The 23,968-nt window shown below is 38.7% G+C and overlaps 1 protein-coding gene across 3 annotated transcripts; it reads right to left on the bottom strand.

The window, feature by feature from the left end:
• ccdc186 (coiled-coil domain-containing protein 186) lies at positions 1 to 23,199 on the bottom strand. 3 transcript variants are annotated; one of them, XM_026315489.1, is made up of 16 exons: positions 23,071 to 23,199; positions 20,716 to 21,730; positions 20,134 to 20,260; positions 18,886 to 19,014; positions 17,073 to 17,285; positions 16,809 to 16,928; positions 15,796 to 15,900; positions 15,011 to 15,109; positions 13,813 to 13,899; positions 13,583 to 13,725; positions 12,208 to 12,463; positions 11,720 to 11,909; positions 10,762 to 10,860; positions 10,272 to 10,500; positions 5,378 to 5,597; positions 1 to 2,829 (listed from the first exon to the last, which is right to left on the bottom strand). In XM_026315489.1, the coding sequence occupies exons 2-16, from the start codon at positions 21,708 to 21,710 to the stop codon at positions 2,746 to 2,748; spliced, it is 3,096 nt and encodes a 1,031-aa protein (XP_026171274.1). In that variant the 5' UTR covers positions 21,711 to 21,730; positions 23,071 to 23,199; the 3' UTR covers positions 1 to 2,745. The 3 variants fall into 3 exon arrangements, 2 of the variants coding, with proteins under 2 accessions (XP_026171274.1, XP_026171275.1); XM_026315490.1 differs by having other exon boundaries at positions 10,780 to 10,860; XR_004463333.1 differs by lacking the exon at positions 1 to 2,829 and adding an exon at positions 7,544 to 8,169 and having other exon boundaries at positions 5,495 to 5,597.
• Positions 23,200 to 23,968: the final 769 nt, after the last annotated feature.

Genomic DNA, 23,968 nt, shown 5'->3' with positions numbered 1-23,968 from the left:
GAAAGTTAAGATTCATCTCCATTTATTCCCTGGAAACACCACATATACAAACTTAATCCAGAATCAGTACTTTTAAAAACAATTTATAATTTTACAGAATGACATATCTACAAATGTATATTATAATCACAGTTTGAATATTCCACAAAACAGAGCAAGGGGAATCATTGCACAGCAGGAAAAACAGAAAAATGACTAACTTCTCATGTAGTGTCACATTTTGACACTCACACAAATCGAACACCATTTCTTCACACAGAGAAACATGATTTTCTATTCATTTATCCAGACAAGTGGGCAGCACGGCTTCATTTCAATGCAGGGGGAATATCGAGTCTCAGAATTATGGTACATTAATCGTGAAATCCCACACAAGTGTTTTGCATAGGTTGTATTTTACTTCTATACCAGAGAGACAAAATAAGCTATATTCTACATATTCATGCAGATCATTGTTGCATTGATTAAAATGCACCTAAACATTTAGATGCTTATTTTGAAACGATCCCCAATAATCTGCCTTAACAGAAAAAGAAACCTGAATTTAACAAATCCAATAATTGGAAGAGTCTAAAAGGTTGCAAAGTTTTAATATCGTTATCTCAATGTTTGCTGTCTGTACGTTTACATTCTGTTCTCACGTCACAGAGAAATCACTTTGGATGAAATGAAAGAGTTACATCAAACACAAAGCACCCACCATAGCAACAGGGAGGCTTAAAAGACTCCGTGACCTTAATCCTGGAAACTTTCATCTCTCTTCTCATAGTGGGCCATTTCAGCATAGTCTCAGGATGTATAGGAGGGGATGTGTTTCTGATTGGTGGAAACAAAAAAGAACAACTTCTGTATTCAGATCAAATAAAGGCAGAGGAAAGATTAGGATTTTTGAATGGATCTAGTTACCAACTCTATACCCTCCACCCTAATGTTTATATGATAAACTAAACAGCTGTGTATAGCTGAGAGGTACAGAGCTGCAGGTGTATGTTCATGTGGCTGGCAGACTCTGGTCTAAATGCAAATCGTGTTTACCCATCAGGATGGAACAAACTTCATAGTTAATCTGGTAAAAGCCTCTAAGCCATCACAGCTCAAGCATGTACACAAGGTGTAAACACAAAAGCTCGAGGGGTTAAAAAGGCACACAACTTTGACACTTTTAAATATTCAGCACAACTGCCTCTTGGACATATACATGCATAAAAACAGACACACAACAGTACACTGTCGCACACAACACATTCAGAAAAAAAAAAAAACATTGCACTTTGTCCCTGGACATATTTCTGTAGATCCCATGGACTGTCAGGAGCTACAGATCTCCTGCGCTCCGACTTAATTTACTTCAATGTATTCAGTGACACACAAAGACAAATAAGGAGTGTGACAGGATTTTTGCCAGATCATATTGTGTCCATGCTGCAAATAAAGCTTCTACAAACCGTTGGCATCTCTGTGCAGCCTGTTTGAAATGAGGAACGCTAAAGATGTTAACAAACCACTTTCAGGGAAGCTCATATCTGATTAAGAGAATTTGCTGTCATTTGGTACTAATGAGGTGTCTGCAACAGGAATATTTAATCAGATCAGCTCACAGTGTAGGAAAAGCAAAAATATTGAGGATATTCAATATTTTAAATTAACAGTAAAGAAAAAGAAAACATAAAAATAAAAATTTATACCAAATCAGACCTACTGAAATAAATATTTGAGCTACAAAAATGAAAAATTAAATGAGATTAAATGACATTCAAAATGGCCAAGTTGAGGACCAGCTCTACATTTCAGCATTAACACAACTTTAGATCTGTAAGAGTTTTTCTTCTTTAAATTTCTAACAGCTCCAGAGTAGGATACTTCTATTGGTAGTGATGGGGTAGTGCTGTTGGGACACAGTGCAGGGGACACTGCAAAAGACAGTCTGCTTCTCTGAGTCTAGCACTGTTGTCACACAGATGGGTGGTTCTGCTGATCTGAGGCACCTTGCTTCACAAGCCTGGTTATAAGTGCTGTGCAGAGCAAAAAGTTGATTTAAAAAAAAAAAGAAAAAAAAAAAAAGTGGCACACAAAGTCCCAATAAGCTCGGCAGGGCTGATCTGTTTTTTTTTTTTTTTTTTACATTTTCGCTTTTGCTTCACATATTTTGCTGTGCAGCCGAGCTGAAGAAGCAGACTTTCAAAAATACATTTGGCTTTGTAGCAGCCAGACATCAGGAGACAAGCAGAGAGAGCATGCTAAGTGATGACCGTCGTTTCAGTTTACTTACTGTGCGTAAGTCGCTGTGAGGAGAGTAATGCGCTAGAACACTCCTTTTTTTTCCAGTAATTCAGTGTTTTTCAGCTTTTTCCCAGGCAGAATTAACTATACATTCATAATAACGGCATCTTTAGTCACTTCATTTACAAGGCCGTCAGGAGTGTCAAGGCTGGAGCAACTGGCCTGAAGAGTTTAATCTTGGCAAGGCTCAGGGGAGGCTGTCATTAATCAGAGGAAGATTGGTTGTGTCCAATGAGGAAACAGAGGTTGTACAACATGGATGGAATAATGACAGTTCAAGTAAGCTGGACAGGAACTGAGGAGGTCCAAAAAGCAGCCTGAGGTACAACTGGCACTTTCAACGCTCAGCTCGTGCCTTCATATGTTGAGAGAACGAGCATCTCAAATTTTTCTGTCCCTTCAAAAAATGGTGGATGGGAAGTAGCTGTCGGTCCTTTATTTTATCTTTCTTGTGACGTGGTCCTGTCACTTCCTCCTGACGCCGTCCTCAGGATCTCTCTGCTGCTTTATGAGCCTCTCGATCTCGGCCCCTAACGTCTGCAGATTCTCCTGTTGAAGAGAGTAAAACCTTTAATACTCTAATAACATATTTAATTAGCAGCTGTTGTTCAGCGGCTTCCTTTCACCATTTACTTCCACTGGGAAATCTGGGAAAAAAACATCTTTTAGAAACATCATTTACAAGTGTGAACGCAGTTTACCATTTTAGTGTAGAGAATAAAAGAAACTGAATGCATTAATAAAAGAATAATAAACTACTATTATTATTAAAGCTCTTTTGTGTCTTGACAAAAGTAGGGCACATGCTTTCACACCTTGTTAAGAAACCACTTTGTGCCATCAGCTCTTAGACTATACAAATCAATCATCACAGACATGAAAAATGCCCAGAGCTAGATTAGCCATCACAGTAAACATGAAACCTTCATTTGGCTTTGTCAAGTGTTTTGTGTTATTCTCATTTTATTGTTGACAACCTGAAGCTGAATGTTGAGTTTTTTTGTGCTATTACTTCCTGTTTGCTGCCAATCATCTTTCGTCCACTAAAGCAAACCACTGCCACATTACAATTTATATTCTCCTTTAGGTTTTTATATAAGGTGTCTTTAGGTTTGACACAATATAAAGACAGGAGGAAGCTACTTGTTGTCATCTTTATGTTGTGTCACTTTGCGTCTGTTTGGAAGCAGCTTTTCAGCTGCTATATAAGATATGGAGCCAAGATACAATTGTCACTTTAGAATAAGCAGAAATGGTTAAAAATGTGTTAATTCTCCCTTTATCGATGCACAAACTTGAATCTGCAATTATCAGTATTTCTATATGAATGAATCAGACTTTGTAATGTGAAAGTGGTTGTTCCCAGTGGTGAACCCACATATAAAATTCAAATTCATTCGCACTTCTCCTCTCTATGAAATGTTTTGGCATTCTCCGCTCCTAGTTTTGGTTTTTACGCCCCACAACTCTGCTGCTTCCATTCCATCTCATAGCTCTGATCAAGGTTTTAGCCACAGCAGGCATCTTATTTTTTCAGTGAACAGTGGAAATGAGCTGCTCCCATCCTGCGCTCTTTTTTCTTATGGGTATAGCGTACCATCTGGCCAAATAACCTCTTGAGACAGCCTGCTGTCGTAAACCGAGAGCTGAGAAGTTGGGACGGATTCATTCATTAACTCAAACACTGCCTCAGTTGAAAATCCTAATTTAATTAAACTTACCAAAAGATCGTCGGGTGCAGAAGGCGGACAAAGCTCATACACACAGGCTGAATAGGGATAAATGCTGTGAATATAGGCTTAAATCAACTATTATCAGATCATGAACTAGTAAGGAGGAAAAGCACATCCCAGTTACATTGGGACACAGTTTCCTTACTTAGAGACAGCATCAATAATGCAGCTTCTGAATTAGACCAAGACTTCTAACACGTCATCTCTATAAAAACTGAGACTGATAGACGGCCCGAGGAGCACACAGGACTGTCAGCCTGTCAAATGAAAGGAAAAGTCACACAGACAATGTGAAACATGCTGTGGCTGACTTTAAAGGTTTGGGGAATACAACCAAAATGTCAACAACTTCACTCAATAAAAAGTTAGAGGGTGGTCTGACATTTCCTGATTAAACTCTTTTATCCACACCTACACTGTTATTTGGTTGGTGTACTGATTTACTGCTGCCCCAGTACTATTGTTGTTTGTGTGAAACTGGTGAAACAAAATGAAATGACAATATCAATTTCACATTACAATCAGGCAATTTGTGATGCAGACTGTGCCTAATTATTTTTCAAGCCTCTTTTGACTCAGTCATCAAAAGCACACTCCATCAACCAGGATAAAGTATTTATAAATTCTTTCAAATGAGCTTCTTCGCCAAGAATTCAAGCGATGGTGGTAATTTTTAGAAGAGCAACTGCCTAGTGATGCTACATGAGCACAGTCACCTTGCAGGACCTTAGAACTAAAAGAGAATCCCCATCTGAATCCTGCATGAATAGTTCACAGCCTGTACAGTAGGGACACCCAGGGATCTTGCAGTGTCCCTGGTTGGTTTAGATGTGAGGAATTAAAGGCAGTGAACGATTTTCAGTGTGAAAAAAACCTAAATTATAAAAAGGTCATTATTATGTAAGCATAAGCTTGGGCCAACTGTACAAACATGAACACAAGTAGTGCAGTAAGCACAAATGAACTGAATGGTTAACACACAATAATGCCATAATGAGAGTGACATAAATTAGAAGTGCTGCATTGTGTTTCTAATCTATGTGTATTGAAATAAACTCACACTAGTGCTTTCTATATTTACATTTGACTGAACATGATTTTTTCTTTAAGCAGTGACACTGCCTGCACAGTCTGATGTTCACATTAGGCTAGTGAGTGTCACGCTCCACTGACTCAGGCACTTAGCTATCCACTCAGATCACCTATGCTTTAACAATTCCACATGTCAAACCACAAACTGCACACATCATCAATATTAATTCATGTTGCATCAATACAATAAGGCATGTACTGTAGATCTTTTTTTTTTTTTCATTTATGGTTCAATATAACAGGAGTGATGCCAGTTTTGGGGGAGAACTTACCTTCAGGGTAATGTTCTTCAGCAGTGTGTCCTCCAACACAGCCTGCAGTTTCCGGTTGATCTCCAGCGACAGGTCCAGGGTCAGCCCGCTGTCCGCCGGGTGGGAGGTGTAAAGCGAAGCCATGATGCCCCCCCGCCGGCTCAGATGGGCTTTGTTAATGTCTGACGCCTCTGATGAGAGGGCCCCTGACTCCTCTCTTAGCACATAGCTCTGGATAATTCTGTAGGGAGAAAGGGGAGAAGAAGAGTCAAATGGAGTGCGTTAAAAGGAGAGGAAACAGCTGACAACTACTGAGCAAAGAAAAATGAGAACGTGGGATTTATAGGTAGGAGCATGGAGAGCTCCTACAGAGCTCTGTAACAGTTTTCAGCAGCAAAAGCAGCCAACGTTACTAGAATAGTAATTTCAGTAGGATGGCTTATTGAACTCAAGGGCACAGGATACATTCAGTCATAGTTTGAAGGATTATTACTACATCAGTAAAAGAAAGATCATAAAAGCTGTGACATTAGAAGGCCTTGCCAAGAATCAATTCCTCTACTACATGCCTCTCACTGATTATATGTTAACCTTAAGCTATGCTAATGTCAGAGAAAATTCATAAGCTTAACACCTTTGTTGTCCACATTTTCCAGTACAGCCCAGCGAACACTGACAAGCCTATTTGTACTTAAAGGACAACAAAACCCAGACAAAGTTTTAATTGTCATTAAAATTCATTACAGCCTCCTGCCTACATTATCTTTGTCTTAATATGCAATCAAAGAGAAGCAAAAATACTGACTGAAACTCATTCATACATAATTTATTTTAATTTAGGTTGAAATATCCAACGGGTTAGAATTACAAATTTTTGCAGTTACAACTGTATTCTTAATCTTTTCGTTAGACTTGAAGCGTGTGCAGGTAAAGAGGCTTGTGTACCATCCTACAGAAAAGCTCCTTTAAACCTCTGGAGATGGGTCAGTAATCTTTTTTTTTTTTTTTTTTTTTTTTAAATTGCTCTCAACCCAGCACTAACCTGAAACAGCAACAGTATTCAGTCCCCTGCTGGCATTGTTTAGTTCACATTCAGGGTGCGTCTGAGAGTGATGTTTTGAAGTATGTGCAGGATGAGCAAAGGGACGTTCACCGTAAGTGTGATTCTGCAGGAGATTTCCATTCGGTAAAAATCTGTACTTCTCTATAGAGGTAAATGACAGCCCAACTTTTCGAACTGATTTTTAGAAGCTTCTCATGAAGTAGATTGTTTGGAGATGAATACTGAAATGCAACAAGCATCACCTCTACTACTCCCATTCTTACTGATCATTGTGTAGCCATAAAAAATGACCAGGAATTGAAAGACTGTAAAAACCACAAACGAGAACAAATAAAAGTGTTTGTGTACTACATCCTTCACTATATCCCCTTTCCTCCTCTCTGACCTGTGATTCTTCAGGTGTGATGAACATCAATAATTTTGTTAATCCAATGTTGACAATTTCACTCACTTCAACTGATCCCTTTAAATATTGAGCGACAAGGTTTTACAAGGGATATTCCTTCGGTGGGAACTAGTGACTAAATAAGTCTTGTTTAACTGCTCCAGTTTATAAAGACATTTTATACAAGAGAGAAGGGTATAAAACATGTCAGTGACTTCTGTTAAAGACATTCGGAATAATGCTCAAAACCAAGATAAAACATCTAAACTTTATTATGAATTTAGCTGTTTATGCAATGCAAACACATTTTTCCTAATTTTAGCTATGTGAATACATTGCATTTGGTAACTTTTCTGAAGAAAGGAGGGGAATTTCAGGATTATTTTAACATACATTTTAAGCACTCAGGCTGCTATTATTCATTGACTTTTTCTTAGACTAAGAAAAAAAGTATACTATTATATTTATATAATGATTAATGTGTTTTTTCTCAGTATTATAGGTCTATCACAGAAGTCACCCCAATATCTTTGCATTACACAAGCCTAAAATTGTATAATGCAGCAAATGTATTAGAAAAATAAAGCAAATAAAACTATGATGCAAAACATAAAGACAAAAGATAAAAAAATAATACAGTAGCTATGTAAGCACTACGAAGAAGCCACCATTATAAATCATCCTTATCCGCACTAGCACAAACATACCTGGGCTCGCACAGACATAAAATGAGACTTACCTCTGACTAGACTTGCAAGAGTCCATTTTTGGACCCCAGTTCCATCACGATGGTGTTTAGTAAAAACAAAAAAGTGACAGAAATTAAAGATATGGCCACATGGTGTGCTGAATGGCATGCACAGACCAGCGGAGAGTAGGGATATGAGCAGTGGTTTGGATTCAGGCAAGATAATGACTTATTTTTGAATTTGTGGCTAATGTGTCCCTTTTCTTCCCGCTGACAGGAGTGTAAGCAATGAGGGCAGCAAGTCAAGCATGCATGAAAAGAAGGTGGCAGGTTTGGGTGCGGTACAGGTCTCTGAAATGTTGTTGCACCAGAACTGGTATAAGGATAACAATCCCAGAATCCATTAAAGGATTCATTAAAATATTTAGTAACACAGCAGGTGTGGATCCTCAGTAGCCTGCAACAGATTTTGATTTGCATTTACCTTTGATTAAACCACTAAGAGAGTGAAAACAGTACTCTCCAGCCCATTTACTAGAAGTAACATATACTGTATGAATACTGAAGTCAGTGACCAACCTTTAACTTCCTAGCAGCACATGACCATGCCACTCCAAAAACACAATATGAAGCATAAAAAGTGCATAGAATGTTCATGTGATGGGTTACTGGCAAATCTAAAAAAACATTGTGAACTTAAAGTTAATAGAAATGAATTGCAGCAATAATTAAAAATAATTTAATTCCCCCCCCATTCTAAATTTCTATTTAAAAATTTTCTAGATGTTCTTAATATAACTGAGACACAGAAAGACATGAATGTTGTAACGGTCCTATAGGTTATATTTTGCCCATGGAGCACATGGCTCCATATACTACATTACCCATGAACCTCAGCAGCTATGTCAAAGATTTTGATATTTTCCTAACAACTGTTCATCATCTGCTGGATAAAATTAGCTGGGAGAGTTTCATGTCTATTCAAGCCACACAATCACTCCAACTATCTATGGGAAAAATGAATAGACACTGGACCCAGTGTTACCTATAACAGCTCCTCCCAGTTTGCACCTCTATGTACTTATACTATGTTAAATCTGGGTATACATGAGTAATAAATTGATACAACCATTATAGATAAATGAGCTAAAAGTTGCAAAAGCACTTCCACTATACAAAAAAAAAAAGATATGGATGTGGTGAATTAAATCAAACATTATCCCACTGATTTTCTGTCATGAGGTCTTTTGTCAGAAACGCACTAAGCTTCAGCTTCCATAATTCTTTTGTCTCTATTCATCAGGTGTACAGCTATCTCATCAGTGTTCACCAGGCTCTCCTGGAGGGATAGGGACAGAAGGCAAAAAGGACAAATTCACATCCACATTCAGGGTAGTGTAACACCCCCTGCTTAGCTGAGATTTTACAGACCTAAATTTATCCCAGCAACCGTGGGATTCGTCCTCAATTTTAACTCTTGAATGTAGGTTGAGGCTAATGGAATCAGCCCAAACTGGGGAAACAAATGCGAAGTGGGAAAGAGATGATAATCCAAGTAGAATCAAGTAGGATCACTGGATATCTCAGAGCACTGTAAAGAGCATCTGGTAACAACAGTCAATCTGATAGAGAGCTTGTACTGTTTAGAGTTTTCTTGATTGATTACTGGCGTTCACTCATTTTACTAATTACAAAGAAATCTTTCTATGTTTGTGCCCTTGGCTCTATACTGTACCCTATGTTATCCTGGCATCTGCCCGACTTCAAGGTCTAAACTATGCATAAAGTGGTGATGTGACTAAGATCTAAATGCCCTCCACACTGTACCTCATTATAGGTGAGGGCATGAATATGAATGAAATCCCATTAGGGATCCATAATAAGGTATTCTTCTCCTCCTGATTGACTCAGGCGGATGTATAAATAGCTCTGAGTGAAGTTTGTCCAGAAGTGTGTTGTTTGCAAAATCTTAAAATAAGAGAGACAAACAAGTGGAGGTAGGTAGCTATAAACTGTGTGCGTAAGCATACACTGTCAGCTGAAGCACCAGTGCATGAAATGAGGTTAGACGTGCATAAAATATTTTGGTCGGATATATAAAAATATTGTGTCAAACAAAAAATATGACATTGAAATCTAACAAATTCATTTTTATACTTTCGTATCAGCATATCTGCAATACCAAAACCGAATGCTAAGAGCTGTGTTACTAACTTTGCAATAACTTTTTTGCATTACGTATGTTTTTTCCCCATTTTAACACTTCAACAAAGCTGAAAGAAACTGTTCTCCCATGCTACACTGGAGTCTATGGATATTGTCACGAGGTGTTGCCACTTTCTTTAAGGCAGATCAACAAACTGTGATGCTTCCGAGTAAAGAATGAATCTGTCTCAAAGCAGTCTCTTCTCATTAGCATCTTTTTCTGCCTTTTGCATAGTTTAATAGCTGCTGATTGCAGCTTGTTCTTTGGTGTGGATCAAACAAGTCAGTGTGTCGAGAGGTTGACAACCTTATTATAATCAGTATCAGAAGCACATCTCAAAGGTTTTTACCATTTGCATAGGGAGCACTGTCAATTTCCAGGTTTCATCCATCACTCAGTACTGTTTGAGTACAATATAGCACTATCCACTGCACCAGTAAAGTCTGACCATCCTGGAGTTTTACGGTAAAGCTGTTCCCAAAAATTGATTTTAGTACTGGAAAAAAAAATTAATTCTCAGGCACTCGCTCCCTCTCTTTCTCTGCTCCCCGTGCTTTGTTCCGTGCCACTCACTTGGTTTTTTTGCGAATCTCTTCCACCAGTTGCTTGATGTGATCCTCCATGAACTCGATTTTTTCCTGCTTGCGCGCCAGCGCCTTTTGTAGACGGACAATGCGCTCCACTAGCACAGCCTTGTCGACCTCTGGGAAACTGTCCACGACTACCACTGAAGGGCCTGACTGGCTCTCCGGTGACCGCTCTTCAACGCCACTGCTCCCACCGTGGCGTGTGTTCAAGGAGCCTGGGGATGGTGATGACATTAACTTAGAAAACTCTATTGATGTAACTTTGGTCATGTAAAAACGGAACTGTGTTCATTTCCAATAAAATAAATTTACATTGTACTTATTTTGCCTTTATTGCCATTAGTTTCAAAGTAAATATTAGTTTACTAGGAGGAAATTTATCCCACAGGACAAAAAAAAAAATAAAAAATACTATATAGGACAAAAAAAATATATAATCTTATATAATGTTACCACTCTAATTGTTAAATACTAACCAAATCTAGGTGTAGTACCTGAGGAGCTAGAGCGACTGCCCATACTGCTGGCATCCCGGTCACAGCCTCCATTCTCAGCCTGCTCTAATTTTTTACGGGCTGCAGAAGAAGTAGAAAAAGAACAGTCAACTGTCAGAGGTTCACATTAAAGGTCCCAGACGTTTAAAGTTATGGTACATGCTGTCACAAATGTTTGGTTGTGATAACTGTTTAATATTAATATAAAAAGGCAAAAACACACAAAAAGGAACAGTTTAAACAAATGCTAAGTATCACTGCTGAACTCAGTGAACTTTCCTCTGTGAAGGTGCCTGCCTGAATAAATGTGCTGCAGGTTGCCTTTAAGGAAGACTGCATGCTCACAAAACTTGTGCATAAATATAGGCTTAAAATGTCTATGTTCACTCTATTAAGTTTAATTGTAGCATGAGAAGAACATTACCTCTTTATTCACCTATTTTTACACTTTCATCTCCCTTGTTTCTATTCACCCTACATTTGCACCTCTTCATCTGCTTGTGTGACCTGACATTAAATCCTGAGCACAGATTATTTTACAACCAGGCCATTCCAAATTAAATGATTAATATCACAGTAAATTTAGATTAGTAGATTATTGATAATAAATTAAATAAATTTGATATAGTCTTAGATACAGCAGTAGATGATTAAACACATTAATTACTTACACTGATAAGGGCAATGATTTTTGTTACATCATAACAAATAAAATCCAATTTATATTAATTCTGCAAAAGGGTGTGTTAATTTTTATTGAAATCTTTGGTATATCACCTGCTTTCCTGAAAAATCACACTTTTAATTAATTCTGCAGTTAAAAAGGATCTTTACTGTTTATATCTTTAACCTTAACATGCTATTTATAAGGATTAACTTATTTTGATATTACCCCTGATGTCTTGTCATTAGTTTCATCATAATCCGATGGTTTCCTGACCTTGTGTTAGTTGCTTCGTCAGGTCTTTGATGTTGGCAGCTTGTTTCCGTTTTTGAGTCACCAGCTCATCCCTGAGCTCTTCAACTCTGGTTTTTAGCTGGGCCACCTCTGTTTGCAGTGCAGTCCGCTCCTCCTGCAGGGCCTGCACCTCTTGCTGTCTCAGCACCTCTTCCTGTTTTAGTTGCTGTGACTGCACAATCAAAGGAGACAGGAAAGAGAGTAATAATGCCGTAACAGCCACAATAGAGTAGTAATGTATTGATACAAATGCTGCCTGTTCCAAAAGCAAAATTCACTAGGAAACTGTAATTGACATGAGAAAAAAAAAAGCACACACCATTTAAATATTTTTACACAACACTGTTGTGCAGGTTCTGATGTCTGATATTCAGTTTTTAACTTAACTGCATGCGGTCATTAAACTAACTCTATCACAAACTCATGTCACTCTATTCTTCAATCTTCATGTGCGCTTGAAGTTCTCCAACCTTGTCATCCAGGAGCCTGTTGCTCTCCTCCAGGTTTGCACTGAGCTCTGTGAAACTCCTGGTGAGCTGATCTAGCTGAGACTGCAGTGCGTTGCTCTCTGACTGGAGCTGCGCGTTCTTGCTGCTCAGCTTCTCAGTGAATCCCAGTAATTCAGCCTCACGCTCCCTGCTGCCCTGGACATCTCGCTGAAGGTCAGCCATCTGGTTGGTCAGGCCATCCACCTCATCATTAAGAGATGCGATCTCCTGTTTATCGCTGCATACGGAAGAGAGAATGAGACATAATGTTTACATGACAATTTCAATATAAAAATAATGAGTTGAAAATATAATTTATATTAGAATCAACTCCAGCCTCCTATCACATATATATAACCATCATGTGCCAAGATGAAGGTTATTTCTTCACTAGTAGTGTTGTCAAGTTGTCAATAGGCAAAAAAAACAAACATTGTTGGCATCAAATTATTATTTTTTGGTTGGTGCAAGTGGCAGAAAATGTTCTGCTGCTCAAAATGAAAGCCAGATATTAAAAAAGTACAGAAGGTTCTGCTTAAATCAATTTGGGTTGGCACCATCTACTTTTTGCACTGTGGTACACAGTGAAAGCAGCATTTTAATAAGTGGAAAAAATCTCTAACAGGACATCTGCACGTGGACACAGAGCCATACAGCTGCAGAGGGAGTCAAGTTCCTCCGTGACCTGTGTGCTATATCTGTCCCTGGCCTATCTTTAAATTCTCTCATAAGACACTTACAAAAGACTGAACTGCAGTATATTACAACCTTTACAACTATATAAAAACCTATACGCTTTGAACTGTGGTACAGATGCATAAGTCAAGAACTGAAAGTCGCCTGCATCTACACCATGCATGGTTGGATTTGTTTTAGCAATACACATCAAAAACAGCAAATAGAAATTTGCTTGTCTAGACTGAAATACTTTCAGGTGTACTGAACACATACTTTCACCTAAATTATGTTATTTAAAATTTTAATTATGTCTAATTCCTATGACCTTACCCATAATGGACTCTAGTTTTTCACATTAGCCTAAAGAACTCATATTTGCTTTAGCATCAAAACATACATCCACTTTCACAAAATTAAGAGCAACCAACAACATAATTAAAATGTTAGAACAGCGACAGTATGACAGCTTATCAGCTGGCCTAGGGTGTCTGTTGTACTTTGTCATAGCCTGTCATAGGATAGGACTTCTCAGACTTGATAGAGCACATCCCAGTGTCTGACTCCAACTCAGAGACACTTTATAATGACATTTTCACCAAGTAAAGGCTCTGCTCCATAAAGGTAATGTTACATGAGATTATGATGATAGTATGATCAGTACGAGTGGCCGTGTTTGTACCGTTGCTGCTGTTCCTGGAGCACCGTGATCTCTTCCATCTTCTCTCTCTGGCGGCCGATCTCAGCTTTCTGCCGGTTGATGATCTCCCTGTACTTGGTCAGCTCGTCCTCCCAGCGTGGACGTTCATCCTCCAGACACTTCAACTACATAACAACACACAAAAGAAGCTGAAGACTAATTTCATTTGCTCATCATACTCTGATGTTCAAACACAACTCTGTATAGCACACCTTGGTACGTAGAGTATCGAGCTCATCTATGCTCTCTTTGTAACTCCTCTTCAGGTCTTCCAGCTCCTTGGTCTTCACTCGGTGCACCTGCCAGATACGTCAAGTTCTACATTACAGATTCACCAACTGGTATGTGTTTTACTTTGCCTCCTCATATAAGATGCTACTGTGAACCTTTAAAAAAGGACACCGAAAACATACAGTACAGTACGTTGCCAAATAGATTAAATGGTTTTACACATCAACATAACACTCAGTCATCCTTAACGGAATGCATATCTATCAGAGAAAAATATAAAAATGATCATACAGTCGCATCAGGTCATTACAGAAGCACTTCCAGACAAATCAAGTGCTGCATTCATTAAGGCATTTTTGCTTATGTAATTAAGGATGTGTCATATTTTTAAACAAAGCTATCAGTGGTACAATGTTAGTGCTAGTTAATTTTTCCAAGAACCTATTAGCAGACTGCAGTATCCAAGACAACACGCCAGTAATGTAGATGCTGACAAATTTACAATCTATTTCCTCCATTTGTCCCTTCCCATTCCATTTTAATGTTAACACCCACACAGTAATGGAAATTCAACTGTTGTGTTTGCATTTTTTATGGCTGAGCTGCCTCATCACTTGACCAAGACACACATAACTAAAATAAACATAGGCTTGGACCAATTTATTCCTCAGCAGGACAGCAATATCTGCACAAATGATCAGCGACAGGCCTACAACATGCTGTATACCGTCATTGGAAAATGTTATTGATAAGAGAAGGTCCGCACCATAGATTTAAAGTTAACCTTATGGAGCAACTTTCTGGAAAAAGCAAAATATTCAGTTCAATCAAATATATCAAAAATCCTAATTTAAGACTTTTTAATTACTCTTCAGGCGTGACATTTTAAAGGGCAATCACCTTGGAGAAACAAACTGGACTGTGGAATGAATGCAAAAATGGGTGCTGTCCTCTGGGTTCTTGCTGAGAGGCACAGCTTCATATTGATTATTTCTAGGTCATTTATTTTTAAAAGTGTGATTCCCTTTAGAATGGGGTAGAGAGAGAAAAACAGGCCATTGTGTTTGGATTGAGTCCATGTCTTTCCTTGTGTGCAGAGCCTGAAGCCTAAGAAAACGGGTATCTGAGTTCATACTTGTGCACAAGAAAGTGTTTGTACGTGTGCACAGTTGTTTTCACCTCTAATTGGTCTGTTTGTTCCTGCTTGTGTTTCTCCAGCTCTCCTTTGGTCTCCCTCAGTTTAGCATCCAGCTCATTTGACTTCAGCTCCTCTGATTCCTGGAAGACACAGTGGTAAAAACCTTTAAAGAAACATTAGATTTAATGTAATGGATAAGAGAATGAAACAATTGGAACTGTATAACAGGAGCTGACATAAGGAGAAGGTGAGTTTAGAAGAAAGCGTGAATTCAGGAAGATAACACAAAGGGAGAGGGCAGCAACGGATAATGACTGAAATCTTCACGCCTCCAAAGGAGTCTAAAGCAATGTTGGTTTTAGTTTCATTTAATTCCTTTTCTAGTCTCAGTGGCTATAAGGTGTAAGTCATGGTATACTTTCCTTTTTTAAATGTGCTAATACAAGATGATACAAAAAAAAAAATCATTTTGGTTATTGGTTCATGTCATGCTGCTTTAGATAGATATCTTGGTCTGTTATATATAAGAATACAGCAGTCCAAATGCATCTTTTGACCACCCTGAGAAACCTTATGCAGCTCTTTACTACCATCACAAGGTACAAATGAAAACTGCCATTCTCCTAAAGCATACTGAAATATGATTTAATTCAGTTATATGACGTCTTTACATATTTTACTATCCAAATTAATAACACATAAAGAGTGTGATCCAGTTTATGATTGTGAGGGTAATTATGTGATACAGCTGAACATTTTGTCATCCATGTCATGGAACAGACAGTGTTTGCTTACATCCTTGGTCCACCTGATAAATAGCACAGACCTGGTATGTTCGGATCATGTCCTGGCAGTTCTTGCGGATCTGTTCAGTCTCTTCTTTTGCCTGGGCCAGTTTCAATGCTGTCTCTTTGAGTTTGTCTTTAGTTTCCTGCACAAAGATAAGTCCAAAAGCATATTTATGTTTAGGACACAAAAAGGTATTTCATTTCAAAGCAAAACCATAACAAGACTTGGACAAATTTTATGTTTTTTTTTTTTTTTCTAGCAGATGCACAGAGTATATGTGTGTACAGCCAGAGTGATTTCCACACACATCAACCATAAAAACAACCCCCAGTGAGAAACATTAGTGGCTCAGCTCCTGTGGGTTTAAGCTGCCATTAGGTTTTTGCTTTTTTCCCTTAGTTTATAGTTGCGTATTTCCTTGGAGGCAGTTAAAAATAATAAATGTTAATGATGATTTTGTGGGAGGATCATTACTGCACCATTTTCACGCCATTTCATATCAGCTCTGACTCAAACGACATTTCTAATCATGTTGTTTATGGGATGACCAAAGGGGATGTCATTTGTATCCTAGAAAAAAAAACATCTTTGATAAACACACAGAGCGTCTGGACTACATGAAGTAAAATCAACATTAACCAGGTAAGTTGGACCAGAACAGTATGTTGTTACAAAGTGACAATGTCTACACTGCACTATTGAAAGGTCTGTATACTGTAGTCAACACTACTAGCCGCATCACATGTAAATTTAGCTATTTGTGTTCAGTAGATCATTTGATTAGACACTGAATGCATGTTCAGCACCTGCAGTATGTGTTCAACAGCATCCAAAGCTTATACAGTTCTCTTCCATTTTTAGTTTACAGTAACAGACCAAAAGTACGAGAAGGACCTCAAACTTTTTCCCATATTTGCTCATAAAATAGTTCCTCTGTTACAGGGTCTACATTTATGCTGTAAATTGTGACTATAGATGTGCTGGAAAAGTGTATTATGTGACTGTTCTATAAGAAAAAGGTTTAACACAAAATTAGCACTGTTACAATACCTTGTGTGTATCCGTCTCACTCTTTAGTTTGTTCTGGGCCCATCTGACCTTGATAAGATGCGAGTTGATCTCCTCCTTCAACTTTTCCACCTCTCGAGAAAGCCTGCCAACCTCGCCTTCCTGAGAACCCACAGAGATGAGGGAAGCAGGGACGATATTAGAGGATAGGATAGCAAAGGGCTTTTTGGATGAGCTGAGGTCTGGATGTCTGGATGACAGTTCACCCAGGATTTATACAAAGAAAAGCAGGTTCAACGTATGTACCTTAGCATCATAGAGCTGCTGCAGCCGGCCTTTCTCCTGAGCCAGCTGGTTTCCTCGAAGGGCCTGGCGGTCGACCTCCTTGGTGGCTTCTCTCAGCCTCTTCTCCAAACTCTCCTTATCCCGTCTCAGGTCAAGGGCCTCTTTCTCCCCCCGCACATATTTCATTACCATGGCCTCCTTCTCGTGGCGTGCTTCATCGCACTTCTTGCTTGCCTGAATTAAAATAACGATTGTTTATATTGCACAACAGTTTTACATTAAATTCCTGAACTTCAGACACTGAACTGCTTTTACTGTTGGATGTGAGACTTTAAAGTACCTGAAGAACGGCATGGGTGCTTTACAGGAATTCCTAAAAGGCGAGACAATGTACAATATGGGCTTCTTTTCTTAACCTACTGCAATTATGAACTGGACTCGTGTAAACGATAAAAGGGCCAAGACCAAGGGCCACACTGGTATACCAGCTGTACAGACCCTTCATTGTCAACCTGGTGGTTTGCTCACAGCATTCCACACTAGTCTCACACCTATGTGCTCATTCCTCATGCCAACAAAATACTCATGTGTCGTTTCTTATTTTGTCAGATGACAGTTTTATGTTCTTGCCCGTGCTGTGCAGTGTCCCACTAGTGCACAAATATCATCAAAGAGGTTGTGTGTATTTGTATTTAAGAATATAACAATAAAAACAGATACCACATGATATTACACATCACAGTGTGTGTTAGAGATTAGTTAGATGACACAGAGCTTCTAAAAAAAAAACATGAACAAATGTTTCCAACCTCTAGGGTACTAACTAATCAGGACCAGGTCACACTCTTTAAAAAAAAATATAGGACTGATACAAGGAAAGAGCTTTAGAGAGATGACTGAACGGAAAATCTACTTCATCCTGTTCACCGAACAGTGAAATTAAAAATTATCAAGTGTGACAAAACTGTCAAGAGAAAAAGTACCCTACATGGTTTCAACCAGGTGTGCAACCTACTGGATAAAGATGTGCTTTGTCGTGCTATTCGCTTAACAGGTGATTAATGCTGCAGTAAGAACAGGTTAGTGTGCAAAGACCTTGACCATTCAGCTGCCAGTTTGGTGTAAATGTTTTCAAAGATATGTGAGGCACAGTGTAAGAGCAGAGATATTTTTTTTTCTAAAGATTAATGCAACATTTCCTTATGTAAGGTGCTACAACTTATTCCCTGGCACACTGCATAGGTATTAACTCAATTTATAGACACAGATACTGGAGATGGAGTTATCCAGCCTGCAGTTTGCCAGATAATGATGCAGCAAATAGGGAAGATAAAACAAAATGAGAACATAGCACACAGATCACTGATTCTCATCTCAGAACTCTCTTTGTTGATGTTATGGATAATTAACATTCTTGAGGGCTCTGCTGTGGTTTGAAATGACTTCATTAAATATTTGTTGCTGCTTGTTTCTCTCTGACAAGCTTCTGGCTTTGCTGTACCTTGAGCTTTTGTGAATACATTAACAACACTAACAATACCACTAATGTCAATGGATCTTGTCCCTTAACTGTTTGGTAGTCATTTCTGTTGCTGTACTGTATCTTGTTGAGTTTATGGTTATAGTTTTTTTTTTTTTACTTCAGATTCAGCCATTTCCAGTATTTTTTCTCAACTAGCCCAAACAGGATTAAAACTAGAGTAAACAGCTTGATAGCATGATAAAGGCACTATAGTAGCCTACCAAGACCAGATACACAGGGTCAGAGTGGGGCAAACAATGCTGCGTAACCAGCTTATCAAGGAGTCTCGGAGTATGAAGCTCCCAGTCATACCTGTTCTAGCCGGTAAGCCATGTCCTTCTGCATTTGCTGAAGGGCAGCCTTAGCTGCCTGGTCCTGGTGAACTAATTTATCACGTGACTCCCTCAGTTCTTTCAGCAGCTCCTCCACCTTTCCCTCCAACTGCAGAAACAGGGAGTACACATGTTAATTAATTTGTTGGGCAACATGTAAGCCTGGGCCTAACCTGGGTGAACCTGCTGCTCAGGATGACACAAAATGCTGAAAGCAAAATAAGTGCAGATTGCACAGGAAGAAAGAGGCACTTGTGCATTTTTTTTTTAATTCTTTGAGGTCAGATACTCTTACTGTTAAAGAAAAAAATGTAGTAAATATATTAGCCAGATTAAAAAATACCACCGATGCTAGACCAGACACAAACCAGAATCAAGAAGTACTTTTGAAACGTGTTAGGAAAGAAATTACAAAATTGTACAACACATTTAAAATGAAAAAGAGCCTTTGATGCACATATGGCCTGTTGAATACTAGTAACCAGGACTCAGTGTCCTTTATTTAACCTGAAGAGGCTGCTTTGTTTGACTTCCTTAATTACCTGCTGTACAGAGCAAGACTCCAGAATTAATTGAATTGTCACTGTGACTGATGTTGCTACACATAATTTGTCATCTAGTTTGTCCTCTCTTGAAAAATATTAAGCAAAAGCTAATATTCAGTATTTTTCTTTAAATATGACTTTGTTAAAATTCTAATTTTAAAAGCATTTAATTTTAATTTAATAAAAAACAAATAAAAGCCCAGGTGAAATATCTATGTGGTGGGTAAAAAAAAAAAAATTGTACTTTTAAATGGCACTTCTCAAGCAAAAAAACAACAAAAAGAACCAAAAACAAAATATAAAATAAAAGTAGTTGATCAGGTGATGGTCAAAACCAATAATCTAGTAAGTGTATTTTTATTTTTTAATGCCATTGTAAACTGAGTCTCACCTTTTATACCACCATAGTAACAGATAACACTAAACAGTATACTGAAAGAATGAAAGCGTTGTCCAACAGCAGGTAGAATCCCAATGTCCAGCACAGACAGGAAGCCAAACAGAAAAAAAAAAAAGCACTGCACTAGTACACTTCCTTGTTGATGAAAAACATAAGCTAAATCAGGCTTCCATTCTTCTCAAAGACAATGCAATAATGACTATAGAGACAATGTTGTGTTTTAAAACAGTCAGTGCCATATGACAATGAACATCGTGAATGAAGCCCACAAGATGAAACTAACCTTTTTAATGGTGGCCATGTGCTGCTTTTCTGTCTCTGCCCTCTTTTTCAGCTCCTCCCTCATGTTGTCCTTCTCCGAACAGATACCCAGGATCAGCTCCTGATGTCTCTTGTTCTCCTCAAGCAGCCTGTACACACATATGGACCACACACATAAGTACATAATAACAACTGAGGTCACACAAAATACTGAAGAATTTCAGCTGGTGATAATTAAGTTTAGAAGACAGAACAGGTTTAAAAAAAAAAAAAAAAAAAAGAGTTATTCTCTATATGATTTTGCCAAAACATGCAGTTTCATCACTGCAGAACACACTGGTGGGGCTGTAAAACAATTAGTGTCAGCTTCATCCAAAGATGATTCAAAACATGCTGAAAGAAAGAAAAAAAAATAGAAACTACCAAGTAGGTTAATCGCTTGCTAAACTGACCTCCTCATACCTGAAGCCAAGTCCTCAACAAACAGTAGTTTACAGGTGACATCATGAAGTACTCTCGGCAGTGGACACCCCACTACTACTACTACTACTACTACTACTACTACTACTACGCTTCATTTTAAAATTCCAATGTTACGACTTACCTTTGAATAGCTTTCTCCTGCTGTGTATACTTGTATTGCACACACTTCTCAAAGACCACCATGCAGCCTTCCTGGTCTGCTGAGAGTCCATTGACAGGTGGGCTCCCTTTCCTCTCACCACTTTCACCCTCAGGCAGCTGACAAGAAAACAGCTCAGTCTCCAGCTCATCAAGCAGGGACTCCTGTGACAGTGAGCGCTGGATCTGGGAAATAAGCTTTCGGCTGCATTCAGTGTCATACGGGCTTGATGAGGAGTGAGAGGGATGAGGATCTGAGGTGTTGGCACTGGTTTGTGGGCTGGAAGCAGGTGAGAAGTTGACAGTGTCAGAGCTGGGGGTAGAAGGGCCATTAGAAATCCCAGAGGTGGTTGTCGAGTCAGTGGGAGAGTTCTTGGAAGCACTTTGGACGGAAGAGGATGATGGACTCTCAGCTGAACCACCATCAGCAACAGGAGATGGTTCTCTGGAACGATTTGTAACCAAGACTGATGGCTGCTCATTGCTGTTTAGAGTGGTGGCATGGGAATCCTTCACTTCATCAAAAGTCAATGTTGTTTCTATTTTCCCTTCAAGAACAAAAAGGGAGCTTTCTAACACATTATCCAAAGTGGTGTCTGGGGCTACCAAAGCTCCACCTGCCTCAGCTGAAAAAGAAGGAATCCCATCTTCCACAGAAACTGTGCTGCCATCACAGCCAGTATCGACATCCAGCTCACTCCCCTTTATTTGCTCCTGACAGCATATTTGAGTTTCCAACTTTGTGTCCATCTCAACATCAGCTGTATTTGTAATTAATTCTCTGTCAGGTTGTGCTTCATCTTTTGCCTGACTGTGTATTTCTGTCTCATTAGTACTGTTGTGAGCGATGTGTTCCTCATTTTCTGTATTGGTTGTGCTGCTGTAAAGCTGATTCACAGGGGGAGATCCCTCAGACACAGATTCAACTTCTGACCCTTCCATTATATTTGTATCTGAAGCAGGACCAGGGTGGTCCATGGTCCCTCTTTAGTTTAAATCTGTCAGAAAGTGAGCGTGAGAAGCAGACAGAGAGAGGAGAGTGAGGCTGAGTGGAAGAAGACTGAAAAAGTATTTGGGTCAAACATTGTGTGCAAACAGTTTTTCTGTGAATACTGCACCCCTGTACAATGTTGAACTGAGCCAGGAAAGAACCCCAGACAATAGTAATGGTAAGTTTTATATTTCTCTGGTGATTTTTAAATGTATCTGTTACCAATATTCATTCACTTTCTTTGACACACACTAGAATAGAATAGAATAATTTATTGTCCACTGTGGTGGAAATTTTCTTTTGGCTCACCAGTACATATATGAATAAAAGACAAACATACAACATAAAATATAATCAGTATAAATATACTAAAGACACTTGTCAAACAGTAACACTTGCAGGCATTTGGCACAAACTAATAAGCCAAATCTAAATCTATTCTGTAATGACATTTCTGCTCACTATAACCAAACACAATAATAAGCAAAGTAGCCCTGTCCTCAGTCTGAAACATTCTGGCTTAGCTTTTAACCACAAATCAGACAGGTACACATTATTTCACTGAACAGAAAATCGCTATGTCAACATTTAATGTGTGAAGTAGAAGCCATGAAAACTTTATGCTTTACGCATTTTTCTCTTGAAAGGCAACATAGTAGCTGCGACTGCTTCTTCTGTTACACCATGTTCCCTTGAGTTTCAACGCCTCTCTCCAGACTACCTTTGTTCCTGTCTTTCAATACTACATTCTCTACATGCACTGCAGCTGTGGCCCAACAACTGCCCCATTAGACAAAAGACGACGATAGAACACACCTGACACACAGCTCCATATACAGATGTAACTGCTGTTCAATGGTGGTGATGCTCTTGTGACAGGTGTCATGCCATAATACTATCAAGAGGGTAATGTCAGTAATCAGGCTTAATAAAACACACTCTGTCCATGCATCGGGTTGGTGACTGAGTAGATAGAAATAACAGGCCGATTTTATTTACGTTTAATTTGATTCAGTCGTTTTAGGAGCACTTCGGTTCCTTTAGCACTAGCAATGCTAACTGTAGCTTGCTAGCTGTATAGCTCAAGACAAGGAGGCATCAGATAAGCAGATTATCTAGCGTAAAGCACGAGTAATACACAGCAACCTATTAACAGAGGGTCAAACAGGTTTCGCGTTGACAACAAAATGATGATTGTCACAATATAACGTTACGCATAACACGATCACTACAGCTGGCTAAGCTAATAGTGGTAAGAGAGGCGTTCACACTTCAGCAAGTGCAGCTAAAACAGCACATAGCATCAATGAATGACGAAACATAATAAAGATCGATAGTTTTACCCACCGAATCCGGAAACGCCATTGTGTAATTTAATGCTGAAGCGATCGGGATAATGGGAAACTTGGACTTTGCTGCCTTTCCAGCTGATAGCCCCAACAAGTCACTTTGACATGACACATCAACAAATATGGCCACTGCGGGAGAAACGATGAGGTCACCTAAACCAATGAGAGGCCAGGGAAAACATGACGTAAGGCTGACGTAAACGCACAACCACATTGTGTCTGATTAGCAGGCCGGGTATGTTTAAAAGTTTTAATACTTTTTATTGATTTGATACCAATATCAAAAATAATTCTCATATTTTTGTCTTAATAAAATTCAGTACAGAATGAACAAAAATAGAGACTTATTTCAGGACGAGACTGTAAATAATTTAAATACATTTATATAATATATAATTTACAGTGTGTTACTGATTTTAATTCTGATAGTTAGCTTAGCTTAGCATCAAGCTAAAGAAAATTAAACGTTCCTTCATTCAAAATAAAATCTCAGTCTAGTGACCTTTTGACCTGCTCGCATCTGTCCTACTACGCATGTGCAACAATTGTATTTCTTCTACCAGCACGTGCACTCAGGTACTTTTAGGAAACGATAATACATGTTTATTTATTAACATCGGAGTGTGTGTGGAGTGAGTTGTGCTTTGTACTATAAATATTTCTTTATTTTAAAGTTGAAAGTTTTGTCACTTAATGTGTTGTCGTATCGTTATTATCGTTTATTAATTCTTCATTTAGCTTGTTAGCTAATCACTGTCCGTTTACTTAACGTTAGGTGTTTCCGCAATTATTAGCTAGCCAGGAACACGCAGCGGTGTTCGGGGTTTAACCAGTGTTTGTATAATTTCCATGCTCATATTATATCTTAATAAACTGTCTTAACTTTGTGTATTTTT

The sequence above is a fragment of the Mastacembelus armatus genome, chromosome 19 (assembly GCF_900324485.2).
Source record: "Mastacembelus armatus chromosome 19, fMasArm1.2, whole genome shotgun sequence".
Taxonomy (NCBI): Eukaryota; Metazoa; Chordata; class Actinopteri; order Synbranchiformes; family Mastacembelidae; genus Mastacembelus; species Mastacembelus armatus.
Note: the sequence above shows the minus strand (reverse complement) of the source record. Positions and strands in the feature narration are given on the sequence as shown.